Source organism: Eulemur rufifrons, chromosome 8, assembly GCF_041146395.1.
Source record: "Eulemur rufifrons isolate Redbay chromosome 8, OSU_ERuf_1, whole genome shotgun sequence".
NCBI classification, from domain to species: Eukaryota; Metazoa; Chordata; class Mammalia; order Primates; family Lemuridae; genus Eulemur; species Eulemur rufifrons.
In genome coordinates, this window is record NC_090990.1 from 12,308,096 (window position 1) to 12,330,140 (window position 22,045).

Below are 22,045 nucleotides of genomic sequence, written 5' to 3' on the forward strand. Positions count from 1 at the left end.
GAGGCGGCAGCTGGTGGTCTCTCTGCCCATCTCTGGCTCCAGGCTGCAGGTGTGACACAGCCAGGCGTGGAGCGAGCTGGGCCTGAGTTTGGATGCTGGCTTGGTCAATGCCAGCTTTATCCCCATACCACACTCCATTATTTCAGAGTCTGTCTGGATGTGCACTGACAAAGGAGGAGGAAGGGAAGGAGGGGAAAGGCTATACAGTACTCCGGGCCTCAAGGGTGATTCCAGACCCTGACTATGTGTTTGTTAGAAGTCACTGTGTGGGAAATGAGACCCCCTTTTAAATGAAGAACTGCAACTACGGCACCCTCATTCTTTCCACACTTTAAGATGGGCTCCAAGTCATCAAAGCAAAACCAGGGGCAGCCACCTAATACTCCATTTTCAGCTGTAGAAGTTTAAAAAACACTTAAGAACATTTGGTAGAATCAACATAAAGCACTTTCCTCTGTACATAAAAATGGCAACCCTGGACCAGCCTCCACGGTGTCTGTGAAGAATGCATTTTGGAATCAGAAAAGCCACCTTTGCCCCTTCCCTGCTATGTGACCTTGTACAAGATACCTTTTAACCTCTGAGGCCTCGATTTCCACATGTGCAAAATGGGGGTGTGGCAAAGCCACGGTAATGCTTACATGCGATGCTGCCTGTGACGTTCAGCACAGAGGCTGGCCCGATGCAAGTACCCTTTCATGCGTGGTAAACCCCATAAGCAAAAGTGCAGAGGCCTGCTCAGCTTCAAGGAGTGGCCCAAGAGCAAGCATCCTGGAACCTGAAAGTCAAGGCCTCCCCTTAGTGGGATCATTAACACCTGCATTTTAGATTCACAGTATTCCTTAGAATAGAGACTTTCAGATCCAATTCAATGGTGACAATTTGCATGACAAATGATGGAATTCCTATAATCGCAAGCCTGTATCAAGTGTCCATGTGTGAAGCCTGAGCTATAGCACTTTATGTACATTATTCTTATTTAATCCTCTCCACTCTGAAGAGGAGGATAGCATACCCATTTTGCTGAACCGGAAGTAGAAGCGCAAAGAGGTGAAGTGACCAGCGTCAAGCATGCACAGGTCACAAGCTGCCAGGGTGGGCTGCAGATCCAGGAGGCTACACTACATCAGGCTGCCATCCAGCAAGCACTACTTTTCTTCCTCTTTTCCTGTATCTTGCTGTCTTCTTATACCCCTAAACCCCAACACTCCACATGCCTTTGAATCAAACACATGACCTTAAAATGAAATATCAAACCCCTGAGGCAGTTTAGTCTTGTAGACTGTGGCAGTTTACAAATGCAACACAGGTTAGTAGAAGCTGAGAGTGCCGACGAAATTCACAAGAGGAGAAAATGGATCAGAAAATGAGCACAGTGTCTGTTTGGGAGAGGGGCTGACAAGGAACGGGGATGAGCACCGTGCCTTGGTTCCCTCAAAGACACTGGGTACCAATGTAACTGGCACACCAGGGCTGGCCACTCACACTCAGAGAAAGAAAGAAATGAAGCCATTTTCCAGAAGAGTGACTTGTATTATCACCTGCAACAAAAGCACCATTTCAAACAACTTGTTCACAGAGAGGCAGGTGCATGCTCTACAAGGCCCAGAGCTACTGAGGGTTTGCAGCGAGCTATGGAAAAAGCCACGCCTCCGCTATGAGATAGATCAAGCACCAACACCAAGGCCAAATTCCTTCCAACACAAAGCAAAGGGAGTTTCCACATGTGCGGTCCCTTTCGGCTCTCATAACACACTAAGAGTCCATGTCGCTGATAATAATAGTGCCATTATTATTATTGATAATAGTTAACATTCGCCTAGCTTTACCTGTATTAACTCACTTAATCCTCATAAAATCCATCAGAAGTAGCCACTTTTATTCTCGCCATTTCATAGACGAGCAGATGGAAGCACAAAAATGAAGGAAACTGCCTGAGCCTGCAGGGCTTGGACTTGAACGCAGGCCTTCTGGCTCTGGCACTTGCCCTTCACTGCCCCTGCACTCAGGAATCAAGACCACCTGGGATCATTCAGAAACTCCAAGAACGCTACTCGTGTGACCCAGTGGCCCCGTGCTCAGCACCCACCACACCCGACCCTGCCAAGGCCGGCACCTCCAGGCAGTCCCTCGTGCCACGAGTGCACTGCCCTGATCTCTGGGGCAGACCCCACTCGGCTCTTAACTGACCCTGAAGGCTGGTCTGGCCTCAGGAGACGCCAGGTTTGGCTGAGAGCTCAGGTCCAGGGGAGGTCTGGACACTGCCAGAGGGGCACGCTGGAATCGCTCCGCCCTAGTGTTCAGGCTGCATCAGGCTGAACCACATGAAATGCTGATATTCAGCCATTTTGGGCCTAGGAGCATGGCAAGTTCATATGGTTCAACATAACGGGGGCAGGGGCACTTACCTTTATTAAGGACCTACTAGACAGTCACTCAGCACACACCTACAGAGCACTGGCTCGTGTCAGCAACAGTGTAACACTCACAGCAGTCACAACTCTGAGAGAGAATTTATCATTCATCTTCCCTCCCAACGATAAGAAACTTATCAGGCAGAATGAGGGTAACCAACTCAACCTGCCGGAGGTCACATAACTATTAAAACAGGCCAATTTTGTCCCTCCCCTCAGAATCCCAGCATCTTACACTGTCCGTGGTGTCCAGGGCTGGCATGCAGCCTCACAGAAAAAGCCACAGGATCTCTGCAAGGCTTTGTCAACCAACGGTCCCCAATGAGGGGCTGTGTGATGACTGATGTGCTGCTGGGCTCCTGTCACAGGCAGGAACCAGGGATGCTGACAGTCCTGCACAAAGAACTGTCTAGCCAGAATGCCAGGCCGCACCCCTGCCAAGGGCAGGCTGAGACATATCCAACACTTTTAGGTTTAGCAGGTATCTTTCTAAAAACTGACTGTAGTTCACAAAGTTCTATCTGCTCGCATTTCAACAACCTGCACCAAAAAAACCTTCTAACTTTTAAACTAAACCCAGACTTCTTAGGCCTCAGTTTCCTCATCTAGAAAATAAGCATCCAAGTGAGCCAGGGCCTGAGAGGCAGGACAGGGGAATCTAATCGGCAGGAGCTTCTGCATGGGACAGACCTGGATCTGCATGGTAACTGCCACTAACTAGCCAGGGGCCCTTTGGCAAGTTACTACACCTTTCTGAGCTTTGGTTTTCTTATCTGCAAAATGAGGAAACAGACCTCCGAGGGCTGGGGTTGAGAGAATTAGAGATAATGACCGGGTCTGCAGAGACACTGGCAGAAGGAAGGGCTACTGCCAGGACTTACGGAAGACTCCAGGCAGGAATACCTAACACCTACAGGATGAAGACTGCCATTGCAGGGCATCCTCCAATTCCCGTTACTGCGAGCGCGCTCCTCAAGACCAAGTCAGGGCCAGGCGCGGTGGCTCACGCCTGTAATCCCAGCAGTCTGGGAGGCCGAGGTGGGCAGATTGCTTGAGCTCAGGAGTTTGAGACCAGCCTGAGCAAGAGCAAGACCCCATCTCTACTAAAAATAGTAAAAATTAGCTCAGTGTGGTGGGGCGTGCTTATAGTCCCAGCTACTCAGGCAGCTGAGGCAGGAGGATCGCTTGAGCCCAGAAGTTTGAGGTCATAGTGAGATAGGCTGACACCACGGCACTCTAGCCCTAATGACAGAATGAGACTCTGAGCCAAAAAAAAAAAAAAAAAGTCCAAATCAGATCTCAAATCTCAGGACAACCAGGGGTCTGCACCACCCTGTGCCAGAAAGAGATTTGAGAACAGGAACTGTCTGGAAAATACACACTGAGGAAGCAATCACAGCTCACATCAGAAATTCTCAACAGAGCAACCGAACAGCATGCCTGGTCACTGCTCTGTTGGGGTTTGAGTTCCTCAGTGACGGGTCCACATCCAGCCCAGGGACCACACAGACCTGGAGGTCACCGGGAAAGCTGTCCTCAGCAGAGAAACAAGGGACTAGTAAAAACAAAGCTGGAGACGGGACAGGGAAACTTCAGTGGCCACGGTGCCCTTAGATCAGACTTTCCTAATCTTAGACTTTTCACACCAGAAGGGTGTGTTAGATAAGAGCTCCTCCTCCCAGTTCCTGAGCACAACACTGCAATGCAGGAAGCCCGCACATGCGAAACCACATGCAGCCCATTAGGGCTGAGGCCGAAGATTACTTTAGCTCAGGGGTTTGAGACCAGCCTGAGCAAGAGTGAGACCCCCATCTCTACTAAAATAGAAAAATTAGCCGGGCGTTGTGGCGAGCATTTGCAATCCCAGCTACTCAGGAGGCTGAGGGAGGAGGATCACTTGAACCTAGGAGCTGGAGGTTGCGGTGAGCTATGAGGACCCCACTATACTGTATGTACTGGGGGCAACTGAGCAAGCCTCTGTCTCAAAAATAATAATAATAATAATAATCCTAATTCGGAAGGGTCCTGCTCAGTTTAGCAGAAGAGGAAGCTTCACAGAGCAGTTTCAGTGATGGGTGGAGTAGTTCGGGGCCTGAGCCAGTGGTAACAAATGCTTGCCATCTGCAATGTGGTAAGTACTGGGAGACCAGCAAACACTGGGCTTGTGTTGTACCAAAATGAACCCCTAAAACTGCTAGCTTTGGGCAAGGGACTCTAGAAGGGGCTAGTACGTGCCTTCCAAGCTGGTTGGGAGGTTAAATGTGACACCACCGATCAGTCGTCCATGTTAATCAAATAATCACAATAATAATAGCCAACACTCCTATCGCACTTACAGTGTACCAGACACTCTCCACACATAAACACACTCAATCCTCACAATAACCTCTCTGCAGCAGGTGAATAGTAACCAACGGGGCTGTTGGTTTGGAAGACAGGACTACAGGACTGGAAATTTATCACTAGAAAGTTGTAGATGAAAGCTCCTTTCACAGGTCTCCAGAGATGTCAGAAAAACGTGGGAAAATAGCATGAAGCAGCATGGAAAAGAGAAGGCAAGTGGCCTCCCTAAGCCCACCTGCATCCTGTGCTATGGACTTCCATCATGCTGGTTCTGCGCTCACCCCCAATTCTTTCAGACTCTTCGATGCACTTGCTTCCACCTGGCTCTTCTGTTTAAGACTCAGGCTCGCCGTACCCTAACAGGTCTACTTGACTGCTTAGTAAGTATCCATCAAATGAATAAGCTGATAGAAAATCGCTAGAGGCAGTACAACCCACTACCAGGACAGCCACTGGGCCTCGGTTTCCTCACCTGTGTAACAAGGGTGATAGGAGAACCTGCCTCAGAGGGCTGCTTAGAGTATTAAGAAGTAGTCAACAAAAACTAGCTCCTGTCACTCTTATAGCCACCACGCAGAGCCTCCCACCTTGCCACCTCCCTGGGCAGACTGGGTGTCTCAGGCACCTCTATGCCCAGAGCCCCATGATGTGCACATCGTGCCACCGGCAGACACAGAATGACTAGCTAGATGGACCACTGGGCTAACCAGACTGAAACCCCTCTTCAGTTGTTAATAGCATTTCAAGGCTTTGCAGACACCACTATCCAGGGTATAAACTGACCAGAAACAGCTGTGTGTCAATGATAAACCGTCCGATCAGAATGCCGGCACAGGGAGCTCTGGGGCAGAGCCCCTCAGCCCCAGGGGTGGCAAATCACTCCGTCTCCTCTGCCTTTGTCTTCGTCTTCCTCCACCTTCCCTCCCTTTCCACACCGCAGCCGCAGCCGCAGTGGCCAGGACCCTCACGCCCTTGCAGGCTGATGCTCGTGAATCCCTCCCTCCCTCCTGTCCTTTCTTCACACCATGGCCAGATGACTCTTCCTAAAATACCACTCCTCTGCCAGCCTCCTCAAATTTCTACCTGCCCTGTCAAAAATTTCACTGGCTCCACACTGTCCCAGGTCAAAGACAAACTCCTTAGCTTAGCAACTCAGGCGCTGCACAACTCACTCCTGAGACTGAGGCACCCCTACCCGCTCCTCTCTACCCCATGGTCCCCAATCTCACAAGGCTGACCATACCCCTAACCCAGGCTTTCATGCCAGGCCCCTGCCTGGAATAGCCTTTCCTTGACCATATCCCAGTCCATCCTCTCTGCCTGAGCACAGTCTTCCTGGGCTCCATGCCCAGCCCCCAAGCTGACTACAGACTGGAGCGGTCTGCAGGACTTCATGGAAGAGGTGAACCAAGCTGCAGGGATGGGCAGACCATAGCACACACGTGGCCCTTGTTAAGTCTTTTCTAAGTACTACTTCCTTTCGGCTGTACTTAGCTTTTTGGACATACCTTGCCTCCTCACTCCTGGATTAGAGGACATGGATTATGGCTTCTATTTGTGTCCCTTAATCTGTAGTATGCAGAGGAGGACAAATAATAACCACAGCTATCACTGTGTTCCAGGCACTAGATGAAGTACATTACAAATTTCATTTTTCTCCCCAGTATCCCCATAAAATGCTATGGACCAAGAAAACTGAGACCAAGGGCCATCAGGATCCTCACTTAAAGTCACATACGAAGTGGCAGACAGGATTCAAATCCAGATATACCCAAATGCAGAGCCCATGTTCCATTGAGCAGGCAGCAAAACAAAGGGCAGCCACCTCTCAGCTCTCCTACCCTCACTCAATGTTTTTAAAGCACGTACTAAGCGCCAGGCAGCCAGCGCAAGGTGCAGGGTGCTGAGCAGGTACTAAACAGACAAGGCCCCTGCCCACAGGGAGTTCACACGCACTGTCCCCAGTCCTGTCCCTCTTGTTCCAGGTTTGGAAGAGGGCAAGGACCCCTGACTCTTAGGGGGCTCCACCAGCACAGACAAGGCATCTGAAACTGACATGGGGCTCTGGCAACATGTGGTGCCCAGCTCACAGGGACACAGGGAGCCAGTCTTCAGTGGAGAAAAGAGCCTCAGGCTCTATTTACGGAAGTTCTCCATTCAAGGCACAGCCCAGAGCCAAGCAAACTTCAAAGCACCATCAGCAGGGAGTAAGCAGCAGAGAAAAGGGGCTTGCTCTGGAGCCAGAAAACCCAATTCCCCAGTTAGTAGTCATAACCCTTTGCACCTCATCTGAAAAACAGTGATAATAACAGTATTTAATATTTATATAATTATGTGCCAGATGCTCTTCAAAGTACATGACATGTATTATCTTACTTAAGCCTCTTAACAACCTGACGAGGAGGTACTGTTATCCTAAGGCAGCCTGGCTCCTAAATCTAACTCCTTATACTATGCTGCCTCCAGCCTCAGGCTGAACCTTCTTCATCAGAAGAGAATGATTCAGTAGGCTAAAGCTGCTAGCACAGTGTGTGGCACGTGACTAGTGGCCCAACCATGTTAGGTCTCCACTTCCTTCCACTGAAACATGAATCTGTGAAAGCCTCAGTCTGGCAGTGGCATGGCTCTAGCTTGTCCCAATATGAGGGATCTTACAATTGTATCCTCTGGAATTCCACACCCCACCCTCACTGGTGGGATCTGCTGCAAGGGGAAATGGGACAAGATCCTGTACTTAGGGGCCCTACTACTTACTGCTTCTGAGAGCCAGAGTGTCCAGCACGAGTCAGGTGGGCTCAGATTTGAGTCCCAGGCCTGCCACTCACAACGGTCACTCAACCTCTCAAGCTTCAGGTTCCTTGTAAGTAAAGTGTGGGCTGAGCTATAACTGAAGTCGTGTTTCTGTGTCACAGCAGACGCTCAGTCGATGGTAGCTACCCTGGACTTCCACGGCACCACAAGGTTGAGTTCCTGGGCAGGAGGGAGCTTCAGGTGTGCAGGGCAACCCACTTCCAGACAGAGCAGGCACACCCCAAAAGGCCTGGGAGTGGAGCTTGGCACAAGCCCCAACTTTCTCTTCAGTTTCCTGCCATAGCTCATGCAAAAGTGCTTGCAGTTACATTCAACAAGGCTTTTCCCCCTGAAGCTTTAGTTAAGAGTGACATGTCGGCCGGGCGCGGTGGCTCACGCCTGTAATCCTAGCACTCTGGGAGGCCGAGGTGGGCGGATCGTTTGAGCTCAGGAGTTCGAGACCAGCCTGAGCAAGAGCGAGACCCCACCTCTACTAAAAATAGAAAGAAATTATATGGACAGCTAAAAATATATATAGAAAAAATTAGCCGGGCATGGTGGCGCATGCCTGTAGTCCCAGCTACTCGGGAGGCTGAGACAGGAGGATCGCTTGAGCTCAGGAGTTTGAGGTTGCTGTGAGCTAGGCTGACGCCACGGCACTCACTCTAGCCTGGGCAACAGGGTGAGACTCTGTCTCAAAAAAAAAAAAAAAAAAAAGAAAAAGAAAAAAAAGAAAAGAGTGACATGTCCACGCCCCAACAATGGAAGCTGTGAGGCCGCAGATCCTTGTCTTGCATCCTCAGCATGTAAGCAGCACAAAGTAGGCACTTAACACACAGATACTGAATTAACATTATCCTGTAGCTTTAGGTACTCCCAAATCCACCTGCCACTAAGCATTTCCCAGCCTAGAAAGGAGGCTTCTGAATAGTTGAGGTACCCACCCCACCACCATTTCCCTGTGTGGTCAGTCATCTGTCCTCTTCCCTCCCTCATGGAATGTAAAAGTATAGGACATCCTAGTTATAAATAGGAATATCTGCTTTCAAAGGCATGGTTTATTATTTCCTTAATCTCAAGCTATTAATTGTTGGCTACTTTTTATAAGCATTCCATCAAAAAGAGGCCAGTTGGGTTTAAATGAACAGAACTGTACAGACAAGTGGGGTCTGAGCTGAACTATGTATCTTACACCAGGAGATGCCAAGAGACATTAGTGACAACTACATTGCTTCACCTTGTAACAATATGACGGCTGTTCCTATCAGCAAAACCATCTGCTAGCTGGAGCAACAACTCCTAAGGGGGCTTCCCAGTACCCTTCCCTGCTTCAAGCCCCACCATCCACCACCAGAACCCTAACTCTAAATTAGAATAATTCCCAAATTAGTAGCTAGAGCTATGTAAGGAACAGTGTTTTAGAGCTATAAACTTACTGCTTACAGAAAGAGGTAAGATTAAGGCTGAGTGCAGTGGCTCACACCTGTAATGCTAACATTCTGGGAGGCTAAGGCAGGAGGATCACTAGAGCTCAGGAGTTTAAGACTAGCCTGAGTAAGAGCAAGAGCAAGACCCCAACTCTACTAAAAATAGAAAAAAAATTAGCCGGGCTTGGTGGCACACGCCTGTAGGCCCAGCTACTCAGGAGGCTGATGCAGGAGGATTGCTTGAGCCCAGGAGTTGAAGGTTGCTGTCATCTAGGCTGACCTGGGTGACAGAGTGAGACTCTGTCTTAAGAAAAAAAGAAAGAGGTAAGATTATTACCTGCTAAGGGAATGCAAATAAATTCCATTTGCCTATGCATCTTTACTGGGAAGGAGAAACTGATGCCAATAAAAAACATGGAATTCATTCCAAAGTCAAATGCATTTTAGATTCTCAAGCTGCTATTTCTCTTAAGGGATAACTGAGATCTAGCTGTTTTCTCTACCATCAAACCTGCTGAAAATAAAAACCATGGTGGTCTTAATTTATTTACCTATAACACAACCCCACACTACCACTTCTGTCCTATCCCAACTGTTTCCCCTGGCTTACCAGAGTATTCAAGTAGGGGATAAATTTGACAACAAGCAGTTATAAATTACTTACAATCCTAGGGTATACTAAGAACAAGTTATGGAGAGAACGAATATGAAATCCAAGCAGCTAAGTTCAGGCACACAGTCACATCCCAAAGAGAGCATTCCATGCCATATCCTTCAGTGCCAGATGCAGTTCTAGGCCCCAGGGATACAGCCATGGAAAACACAAGACAAAAATCCTTGACTTCAAAGAGCTTACATTCTGGCACACACTAAATATGCCTGCACCATCATACTACTATTTCATTATTAAATAGAGCCTATGCAAAGGCTCTAGCACACAATCCACAGACAACAAAAGCTGCTTCTCCCTTGCCATGTTTGAGTACCCCAATATTATATTTTTAGACAGAGCATCATTATACCTTCCAACACATAAATAGATTGGTACAATGGGAAGAACACAGTTTAGAGACCGCCAGATGTGCCTCTACTGACCAACAGTGGTTATTCCACAGACCGAGCAACACCTTGAGTAAGTTACTCCACCTCCTTTGAGCCACAGCTTCTTCACCTGTAAAATGGGGGCAGCAATTACCTCAGAGGGCTCTGCCTGAATTGTACGGGTGAAACACACAGCACAGTTTGGCAGATAATAAGGCCCTCTTCCTTACCCCTTCTAGTCTTTTCAGATTGTCCAAATGAGAGCCAAGTAGAGGACTCTAGATAGAGAAGCCTCAGGTGTCACATGCTCCTCCTGCGTCATTATGGGCACTTTCTCTTCGCAGGTGGAGAAGTGCCCCTCCCTGTCTGATATGCTGCTTAGAGCAGCCCCACCTGGCCACTCCACCCATCCTCCCCTGCTCTGGCCCTGAGTGCACACTTACAGAACTTCAGCCCATTTCTAAAGTCCTCACCCAAAACTGTCCAGGAGAAGTCCTCCTCCACCCAGGCCTGGGTCCAGGCCCACCCCACACCCCTCACCATACAGTGAAAATCCGAAGGCCTTCAAAATGACACTGCCCACATTTTTAATCAATACACAGGAAAACATTAAAAACAAATCTCTCTGAAATAGTCACCCAAGTTCAGTAGCAACATCCCTTGATTAAACAAGGAACCAGGATCCTCAAAATCCTTTGGGGCCCAAAGTCCACATGCAAACATCTGCCTGCACTGGACGGGAGGAGTCCCACACAGGGTGCTGATGCAGCAGGTGGATGGTCTTAGCTCTGACAGTCCATTCTTCAAACTTTTCTTGACCCTGTGAGGCATAAGTCCTCTGGCCCTTCCAACCTAGGTGCTGAGCCTGCCCTGCAAAAGGTTCCAAGATGGACAGAGGACAGGCTTATGTGTGGGGGCCTAATGAAACCCCAGGCTCCCCAAAACTCCCAGAGAACACCTGCCTTCATTACCAAAACAAACACCACGAGTGGAGCCAGCTCTCTCCCTGGGATCTCACCTGTTCCGAGGCACCTCCATAATCAGCAGTTCCAACCCTCACAAGCTGACAGTTCAGGGGGAAAGGGAGGCTGCGCCTGCTAGGGTGCATCGTGTCCAGGCCGTATGTTGGGCTCAGGGCCTGCTGGCCCCCTCAGGGCTACCGCCTCACAAGGGCGATTGTGCGTTCATCCCTGCCCTGTCCGCTCCTCCACCTCACCCCTCTGCTCGCACTCAGGCCCTGGCGCCGCGGGCACTGGCCGCCCCGTAAGACGCTCCGCACCCAGAGCACCCGCGGCACCGAGGCGGCGGCCCCGGGAAGGGCCCGCAGCGCACCGCGCAGCCTTCCGGGCACACAGATGCCCGCCCTCCGTCTCTCAGTGGCTCCCAGGCGGCCTCCCCAAAAGGGGCAACCCTCGGCCTGAGAAGGCACAGAACCGGGACCACCCCCACCCCTGCTGGAGAGCTCCCCTCGCTTCCCAGAGGACGCAAAGAAGGCGCGCCCTAGGTATAGGGGAGGATACACCTGGGTCGTGCACAGGGCAGGGAGCAAGACCCTGGTGAAAGGGTTAGGCCGGAGACGGGGAGGGGCTGACGCGGGCTATGCTAAGAGTGCTGAGAAGTTTGGGAAAAGGGACCAAGGCGCGGGGGGAAGAGTGAGGTCCAGGCGGGGGCCGTGGGTGGAGGAGGGGAGGTCCAGACTTAAGACCGTGGGGGTAAGAGACTCAGGTTGAGGCCATGGAGAAACGGGGAAGCAGATCTAGGCCGCTGGAGCAGGGGTTGACGGGGGTCCAGGCTGAGGCCACGGGGAAGGGAAGCAGGGAAGACTGCGACCCAGCTTGGACCATGGAGGGGGGGGCCTAGCCTGGGCCATGCCGGGGAGAAACGACGGCCTAGCCAGGACCATAGGGACAGGGGAAGCAAGCGGACCTAGCCTGGGCCACAGGAAGGAGGAAGGGGGCCACGCCTGAGTCACCGGAGGGGGGTCCCTGGCTTGGAGCACCGGAGAAGGAGGGTCTAGCCTTAGCTCTGGAAAAGACTATCCTGGACACAGAGGTGGAGAGTAGGGCTCCAGCTGGAGCCAAGGGCGGGGGCGGGGAGGGGGAGGCAGAGTCACTGCCCACCCAGGCCGCCCGTGCCGACGACCCCCTCCTGAGCCGGGAAGGATGGTGTCTACCTAGGGTCCGGGACCCTGCCCCTCCCCCACCCCCAAGAACCCACACTTCCCGGGCCGGGGGTTGGCGGGGAGAGGGGGACGCGAGCTCCGGCGGAGCCCCCGGGCTGGGGAGGAGGACGTGGAGCCTTTACCATGGTGGTGGTGGCGGCGGCGGTCCCGGTCCCGGCGTCTGTGGCTCTCCCCCCCGCAGCAGGGCCCGGCGCTTCCACTTCCCCGGGTGCCCAGGAGTGAACATCCGGGTCAGCGCCCCCCTCCCCCCGCGCCGGGCCGCCGCCACCATCCTTCCCCGCCCCGGCCCGGCCCGGGCCCGCCCCCCACGCCGCCAGCTCCCGGCCAATGAGCGCGCGCGACCGCGGCGATCGCCAAGTATGGAGCGCGGCGCGGGGGGCGGGGCGCCGACGGGGGAGGGGGGCGGGGCCTGCACGCCGGGGCGGGGCGCGACGGCTGGGGAGCGGGCCGGGGTCTCAGGGGCTTCCGCCCGCGCGGTTGCAGCGATCCAGCCCCTGTTGGTGCAGAAGCGAGTGTCTGGCTCCCCACCCCATGGGTGCAGAAGCGGGTGGCGGCAAAGGGACCGGGCCCCAAGGCCCCCAGGGTAGGGATGCGGAAGGCACTCGGGCTGGGAGGGGACCGTCCGTCCGCGCCCCACCCCTTGCACGCGCTCACTCCTGCGGTGGACCCGGAACTGGTGCTGAGCGGGCCAGCCCGACCCGAAGAGCGGGCGCGGGGAGCCAGCCTGGGTCCCGCGCTGCTGCTGCTGCTGGTGCGTCCTGGAGCACAGCGCTGCACCTGAGCCCAGTCTCTAGAATTGAAGAGCATCGAGCCACACCATTTACCAGCACCTACTGTATACCAGGCCACGTTTAGGCACCAAAAGATAACAAATGAGTAAGACAGAAAGATCCCTGCCCTTGTACCTAGTATCTGTAACAAACTAGATGTGAAGATGACACAGGTGAAGAGATTAGAAAATTAAACTCATAAATAAATGCAGTTGAGAGTACTTTCAGATGTGCTGCGGAGAACCAGTTCATTTGCCCAATGGGGCTACCACCACAAAATGACTCAAATTCTTTTTTTCTGTTTCTTCATTAAATAAATATTTGTTGATCTTAGTCTAGAAGACAGACAGGAGACCTGGAAAGCTAATAATGTCTTCCCTCCCTGGCTTGATTGCTTCCTTTGGTGAAATCAGGTCATCTCAGAGGGTGTGGCAAATGGCACAAATGACAGGAGCCAGGCCCTGTCTTCAGGAAGCCCATAGTCAAGAAAAAGCTTACTCAGGTAGCCACTGGCAGAAAAAATATGTGGATAAGTCCCACAAGAATGGTATAGACCAGTATGACAGGAATTCATGTGGCACACTTGGTGAACATTTATTGAGCACCTACTATGTGGCAAGCAGTGTACTAGGCTCTGGGGATACAGCAGTGAACAAAACAGCCCATATAGTCCTAGAGCTTGAATGTTGGCAGGGAGACAGCTACCAAATAAATAGAGTGTCAGGTAGTGGTTAGAGATGTGGAGAAAAAGCTGAGTGAGTAAGTAGGCAGTCTAGCAAAGTAGCAGTGTTTTGGAGAGTGGTCAGGGAAGGCCTAGCTTAGAAAGTAATATATGGGCTGGACATGGTGGCTCATGCCTGTAAACCTAGCATTCTGGGAGGCTGAGGTGAGAGGATCGCTTGAGCTCAGGAGTTCAAGACCAACTTCAGCAAGAGAGAGACCCTGTCTCTACTAAAAATAGAAAGAAATTAGCCAGACAACTAAAAAAAATAGGAAAAGTTAGCTGGGCTACTCAGGAGGCTGTGGCAGGAGGATTACTTGAGCCCAGGAGTTTGGGCTGATGCCACAGCACTCTAGCCCTGGCAACAGAGTGAGACTCTGTCTAAAGAGAGAAAGAAAAGGAAGAAAGGGTGGAAAGGAAGAAATATTTGATCAGACAACTGAAAGGAAGGAGGGAGTCAGCCATGGGATAGCAGATGCACAAGGAACAGCAATGGCCAAGACCCCCAATGTGACTTTACCTGGTGTGTTCAAGGTGGGCAGTGTGGCTGGCCTAGATTGGGCGGGAGCTGAAGGGCAGGGCAGTGACAAGATCGGACCCAGGCTTTAGAGGGACCATGAGGCTGCTGTGTTCTGAATGGACTGTAGGGGGACTAGGGCTTTAGAAAGCTATTTTTGTATTCAAGACATTTTTATTTACTTTAAAAAGCACTGATAGGATGCTTTCTAGATGATGGACACTGTTAAGCACTTTATAAATAATAATTCATTTAATCCTCATAACAGAGGCCCAGAAAGGTAAGGAACTTGCGCAAGGTTACACATCAGAGAGATGAAGGTGACTTAGAACATGGTAATAGCATTGGAGATGGCAAAAAATGATTATAATCTAGATGTTTGTTAATGCATTGCTCGTAGGCATGGGAAGAAAGGAGTCAACAATGATGCTAAGATTTTTTTTTCATATTTAAAGACTTTATTTTTTAAGAGCAGTTTTAGGTTCATAGCAAAATTGAGAGGAAGGTACAGAGATAACCATATATAACCCCTCACCCTACCCCAGCCCATACATGCATAGCCTCTCCCATTGTCAACACCCTCCGCTAGACTGGTACATTTGTTACAATTGATTAACTTACATTGACACATCAGAGTCACTCAATAGTTTACATTAGGGTTCACTCTTTGTGTTGTACCATCTGTGGGTTTGGACAAATGGATAATGATATCTACCCACCATTATAGTACCATTTAGAGTGTTTTCACTGCCCTAAAAATCCTCTGTGCTCCACCTATTCATCCCCCTACCACTGATCTTTTTGCTGTCTCCGTAGTTTTGCCTGTTGCTGAGATTTTTGGCTCGATTAACACTGGAAGTAGTCCATTGATCTGGGGGAGATTGTAGGAAGAGCAGTGGGCTTTTCTGGAGGAGGGAGTGTGGATAAAAATTGGGGGCAAGTTATGTTTGAGATGCCTATTGAAGATTGAAATGGAGATGTTAAGTAAGTCATTGGTTATGAGGTCTAGAGTTGGGGGGAAAAGTCAGAGCTAGTGATAAACTTATGAGAACCATCAGTCCAGTGGTCCCCAACCTTTTTGGCACCAGGGACCAGTTTCAAGGAAGACAATTTTTCCATGGACTAGGTGGGGGGATGGTTTCAGGATGATTCAAGCGCATTACATTTATTGTGCAGTCAAACCTCTCTACTAATGATAATCTGTATTTGCAACCGGTCCCCAGTGCGAGCATCACCGCCTCAGCTCCACCTCAGATCATCAGGCATTAGATTCTCATAAGAAGCGCGCAACCTAGATCCCTTGTATGCGCAGTTTACAGTAGGGTTTGCGCTCCTATGAGAATTCAGCGCTGCAGCTGATCTGACAGGAGGCAGAGCTCAGGCAGTGAACCCAGCGATGGGGAGTGGCTGTAAATACAGAGGAAGTTTCCCTGATTCACCTGCCGCTCACCTCCTGCTGTGCACCTGGCTAGTCAGTGGCATTTAAAGGTATTTGAAAGTGCACACTTTGGTGAGCTCACCTAGCCGGTCAATGTGGAGAGAAGAGGTCATGAAGAGGAACCAGCAAGGAGACTGAGAAGGGGTGCCCCGGAGGCAAGAAGAGGACCAAGAGAAGGTGGCGTCCCTCTCAGGAGCCGAGCGAGAAGAGCAGGAAGGAAAGTTAATTCGTTGGACAGGTCACTCCACAGATTGGCTGCCCATTGGTCAGGTCCCACCTGTAAAGCCATCAACTATTGCTATGAGGGCGGGGGCATATGGCATTAAACATGGTCTCCTACGACGGGCTGTGGGTGGACAGGCAGGCGCTATGAATATTTTTAGTACTGTTTCTCCTTCCTTCCTCTTTTAAAAAACCCTGACTCGCTAGAAGTTCACACTGCCATCTTTTCCTCCTGCCACACCTCCTTTTCGCTCTCATGAATTGACCTCCATCTCCCCTCCCACAACTTTCTTTATGACTTCGGCACCCATGAGCATGATCCATGAGAAATCTTATCAACTTCTCACTTACTGATTTCTTCCCTGCCAATGAGTTTCCCTCTCCCCACTCCCCAGGTGCCCACTCCCCTGGTCTCACCCTGGCCTGCTCTCACCATTAATTGGACTATCTCAGAAATTACCATCATAACGATCTCAAATCTGGCTTAACTTCCTTACTATAGTATCACCACCCACAAACATTTCTTCAACCTCAGAGACCTGCAAACCTTTGACCCTGCCAGATTTTCCATGCTGCTGTCCCTACCTTGCCCAACTCAGTAATGATTGTCATACTTCCCGGCAAACATCCATAACCCCCTTGTCCCCTCACCCCACCTCCATTTTTTGCATCGGAACATGAACAGTGCTAGAAAATTAAAAGTGACTGCTGTCTCTTTAAGTTGATGTCCACGAATTTAAAATGAGCCCTCAATCCCAGCTAGTAATCCTACTATATTTCCCTGTTGTAGTCCACTCTCCACATTCTAAAATGACGATTTGTCAACCTTCTTTCTCCCTAAACTCCCTTTGTCCCTTTCTCAACCTTTGCTCTAAGCAGATGGCCTTGCCTCACATTTCACAGAGATAATAGAATCAACCTGTCATCTGCCGATGTCTCTGTACCTTTCCCACAATCTCTGCCCTCTCTGCTTTTATGATGAATGAAGGGTTTGTGTTCCTATCAGAGCCACCCCCTCCATTGCACTCTGAATTCTTCCTTTCTTAGTTACCAATTTCTCCCTTGATACTGGATCATTTCCATCTGCTTCAAAAAATATGCCCTCATGTCTCATCTCATAAAAGTTTTAACAACAACCAAAGCCTCCTCGATCCCACGTCTCCCTCTAGTCACCTCCCCCATTTTTTCTGCTTCCATTCACATCAAAACCTTGCCAATTCTCTGCAGTTGCAGATTCCACATGTACTCTGATTTCTCCTCAATTCAGTCTAGATCAGCCTTCTGTCCCCACGTGCCCAGGAAGCGACATTACTCTTCTCAAGCTGACCTGGGCACTCCAGGTTGCAGAAGCCAGTGGTCACTTCGGGACCTCATCTTACTCCTGACCTCTCAGTGTCTGTTACACTTGGTCACTGTCCTCCTTAAGGTACCTTTCTTGGCTGACATCACCCTTTCTTGGGGCTCAGATTTCCTCTGAGTTTCCTTGGATGGCACCTCTTCCTTTTAGGAAGGCTTAGTTCTGCGACCTCTTTTTTTTTTTTTTTTTTTCCTGTATCTAAACTCTCTTTTGGTCACTGTGGATCTTCAGTGCTTAGAACATAATAGGTGCTCAGTGAAGGTATGTGAACTAAGATAATAGTATCAACATGATAACATTATTATGGGAATAAACAGACCAAGAATGAAAAATACAGTAATGACTGCTTTTAATGAGTGCTTACTATGTGCTAAGCACTTTTCATGTATTATCTCATAGATCTCTCCCAACAACCCTGTGAGTTAAGGACTTTTATTTTTACCATTTTACAGAAGAGGAAGTTGAGGCTTAAAAGAAATGACTTGCCTGAGATCACACAGATAATAAGTGGATGAATTCATCTTCACTTTGGTCTTTCTGACTCAAAGTCTGTTTTCAGAATTGCCAAATTGAGATCATACGTAGGAAAGTGCTTTGTAAACTGCAAAAGGCAATGCTACTCCATCCCAGCACATAGCATGGCAATTTACATATAGAAGGTGCCTATACGTAGTTCCTGAATTGAGGCAGGGTAGGAAGGAAGCCCCAAACCATATAATACCATCACCCAAGCAAAGAAGCAGCAACCTCGAGGTCCTTGAGAAACAGCCTTCCACTGCATGCTGAATTGTGATGCATTGCCCAGAAGTTGCCCAACATGATTTCCATCTTTCCTTCTTCAGTGAATTCCCCACAGCTGGAACTGTTGGCTTAATAAATGCACAATTATCCCAGGGGGCTGGGAATTGCTCAGCTCCTAAATTACCTCCAATTTAACAGGCCTGGGCCTTCTTCCTGAGCTGGGCATCTTTTCAAGTTACTAAAGTGGTTTTAGACCTTTTATTGTGTCTTTGTGTCCATGAGAACCCTGGAATAAGCCAGATTTTAATCCCTCCCTGCACTGAATTCTACAGACAACCACATTCCCTGAACATTCTAACTCCATATACTGAAGTTTCAGTGGGATTCATTCGACAGTCTTTGTAGCCAAGAGTTCCAGGAGGGAAGGAACACCACATGGTAATTCCATCTGTCCCCTCATTCAGCTGGTTTAGAGGTCACTGCTGGGGTACCTCCCAGGTATGAATATCCTCTCTTTCCTACAACTTAGCCCTTCCTCATTTTCAGACATTTGGTTTGGGTGGAGTTGAGCCCAGCCCCTGCTGTGGAGGAGAGGATGCTGATTGGCTGAAGCCAAAGTGTGCCTTGGCCACACTAATTGATGTGTGGATGGGCCCTTGACCTAATTTGGGCTACAGTGCTTTGTGAAGAACACTAATCAAAATAAACTCTGCCCAAAGGGGGGCCATGAATCAAGTAAGTTTGGGAAATGCTGTAAACAATATTCCCTTTTGGGGATTTTATTTTCTCAGGAACCTTACACTTCAATTATCCTGCCTCTCCCCAGATTGTTCAACTACTTCCTCTCAGTAAGATGATTACTCTGGTTTTAAACATGCCTAAGTGGCTCATGTTTTTTTTTAAGAAAAAACTTACATTAATGTCACATATCGTCTAGCTTACCCCCATCTCCTGCCTTTCCCAGCTGCAGAATTGTCTGTTTTCTCCCTGCACTTCCTAACCTCTCATTCTCTCCCATCACTCCTCTTAAGGTCATCTGTAACGTCCATGTCAAAGGTCACCTGCACATTTTCCAAACCTCACCTCCTGTGACTCCACAGTAGCATTTGACACTGTTGGCCACTTCCTTCCTCCTCAAAAGCATTCTCTCCCGTTGGCTACCATGACATCATGTGACTGTCCTGGCCTTAATCCTACCTCCGAGACTGCGCCTTCTCTGGGTTTCTGCAGACGACTCCTTGTCCCCTACAGAACCACTAAAAGACGTTTCTTGAGGTTCAGTAGCAGGTTCTCTCCTCCTCTTATTAATACTTTGTCCTTTTCCCTTAGACAATCTCATCCTTGCACATGGCTGCAGTTATCAGTGACCTCAGTCGTGAGCCCCCGCTGGACCTGGCAGAGCTGGGACCTGACAGTGAGGGAGGGGAACTGTTTCCCTGATCAGGGTTCTGTTACCAAAAGGAGAAAGTGATGCTGAAGAGTAGAGGGAAAAAAGAGAGAAACATGTCTTCTGCAGACATTCTGGATAAGCTCATGCAAATTAATGAAACAGGCTCCTTTGGGGTCTCAGAAATTCTAGTCACTGGACCCTTAAGGAGGACCTAGTGCAGGCAAAAAAAAAAAAAAAAAAAAACCAAATGCTGATTTCCTTTGAAGACAGAAAATTGTGTGGTTTGTAGAGGACGCAGCCTCGGCTAGACAGCTTAGGTCAACTTTTTCTAACTCTCAGCCTCTTGAAAGAACATGTAGCAAGAAGCGGGGAGGTGGACAGACCAGTCGCAATTCACTTCTTTTTAATACATCCCCAAAGTCTTCAGTGCCAACAAGATACTTTACTCTGAGGTTAGATGCAATCGTCTCGGGGGTTTTGTTTTTGCTTTTCTAATAGGTACCTGGGAGAACTCACAGCTGCGTTCTGCTGGACCAGAAGTATTTGTATCTTGACCATCTGTGGGGTCATGGTCAGAGTTATAGAAAGGCCTCTCATGTGCACGCCAGCTGTTGGAGTTTTTATATGCATGTTTGGGAGAATTCATCTTTAGTGTATTAAGCTGGCCAGCCATTTACCCAGCAGGGTTGGGCTGTACTCTATAATGTGTCCAAGGTTGACTCTTCCCTCAGACTCAGGGTAATCACCACCTTCTCCTCTAGGTAATATTCTCTGCCAATCCCCTCAAAGCCACTCTGTGTTGCCATGGAAACCCTATGCTTTGTATACCTTATCAGGTCACCTTTTCACTTGTGATTTGTCCCTACTGCTCTATGGGCTCCTTGAGGCTGGGACTCTGACATATCACTAACAATTAGCATAGAATTAGCATACAGTACAATAGGAATGAAGCCTGTCCAACAGTGAGCCAGAGAAAGTCTCAGCACAATCATCCAGGATGCAAACCTCAGTCATTCTCAACTTCTCCCCGGCTCTCATCTCTCATTCCAATCAGACATTGCAATGTTCCAGAGGAAACTAAACCAGATGCAGAACGGACGTAGGAGCCGATAAGGTGGGAGGACTCACAGCACAGTCTAGTGAAAGGCTGGAGTAGAAGATCAGAGCCATGAACAATTGGAAAATGAAATTTTTTTAAATGCCATTTATAATAACATCAAAAATATAAAAGACGCCGGGTGCGGTGGCTCACGCCTGTAATCCTAGCACTCTGGGAGGCCGAGGCGGGTGGATTGTTTGAGCTCAGGAGTTCGAGACCAGCCTGAGCAAGAGCGAGACCTCATCTCTACTAAAAATAGAAAGAAATTATCTGGCCAACTAAAATATATATAGAAAACAAATTAGCTGGGCATGGTGGTGCAAACCTGTAATCCCAGCTACTCGGGAGGCTGAGGCAGAAAGATTGCTTAAGCCCAGGAGTTTGAGGTTGCTGTGAGCTAGGCTCACGCCACGGCACTCACTCTAGCCCGGGCAACAAAGCCAGACTCTGTCTCAAAAAAATATATATATATATGTATATATAAAAAGACTTAGGGATACATTTAATGAAAGTCCTGTGTACTCTGTCCTGTGCGAGTCCTGTGTACTCTGAAAACTAGAAAATACTGCCAAGAGAAATTAAAGATCTAAGTAAATAGATGGGTGTATCCTATTTATGGATTGGAAGATTCAATACTGTTAAGATGTTCATTCTCCCAAAAAATGGACTATCAATTCAATGCAATCAAAATCAAAACCCCAGCAAGTTTTCTTGTATAAATTGACAAGCTGATTCTAAAATGTATATGGAAAGTCAAAGGTCCCAGAATATTTAAAACAATCTTGAAAAAGAGGGAGAAAGTTACAGGCCCTACACTATCTGATTTCAAGACTTACTATAAAGCTGCAGAAATCAAAACTGTGTGGCGTTGGCATAAGGATAGACGCATAGATCAATGGAACAGAATAGTCCAAAACTAATCCCACATATAAACAGTCAAATAATTTTCGACAAAAATACCAACATAATTTGATGGGGGGAAGAACATTGTTTAACAAACAGCACTGGAACAACTGGAAACCCATTTAGAAAAATAATGACACTTGGTCCTTCCCTCACACAATACATAAACATTAACTTCAAATGGATCATAGACCTAAACATAAAGAGCTAAAACTATAAAGCTTCTAAAAGAAAACAGTAGAAAATCTTCACAAGGTAGAGTTGGCAAAGATTTCTTAGGGTACAAAAAGTACTAACTAAAAAAGAGAAAAATGTATAAGTTGGATTTCATTAAAATTAAAAAAAAATTATACTCTTCCAATGATACCATTTAGGAAAAAAATTTCAAAGCCATGTAAAGCTTTAAACACACATTTAAAAACACATTTAAACACACATAGGACTTTAAATATTTTTTAAAGAAAATGGCATTCTCTCTGCTACATAAGTTTCAAGGCTTCTAAATAAATAAACAGCTTAATTTTTCATTCAAGTGAACAAATGGAGTATATAGCATAAACAGACTTTTGTTGAGGATCTTAACTCCCAAGACCAGACTGAACCTGCTAACCTATTTATCTAAGGCAGTCAATGTCAATGTAGTCAGAAAGACTCCAGATTGTTGCCAGGAAGAAAAATAGAGGTCAGAGA

General features: G+C 48.5%; 1 protein-coding gene across 3 annotated transcripts in view; it reads right to left on the reverse strand.

Moving 5' to 3' along the window:
- The window catches only part of CAPZB (capping actin protein of muscle Z-line subunit beta), a 131,838-nt gene extending 119,415 nt beyond the window's left edge, over positions 1 to 12,423 (reverse strand). For 2 of the 3 annotated variants that reach the window (XM_069479427.1, XM_069479426.1), the window contains exon 1: positions 12,320 to 12,423. In XM_069479427.1, the coding sequence (XP_069335528.1) occupies positions 12,320 to 12,322 (3 nt within the window). In that variant the 5' untranslated portion in view covers positions 12,323 to 12,423. Of the gene's footprint in view, positions 1 to 11,033; positions 11,141 to 12,319 lie in introns of those variants that run through there. The other variant, XM_069479428.1, reaches the window with a different exon arrangement.
- Between the last annotated feature and the right edge of the window lie 9,622 nt (positions 12,424 to 22,045).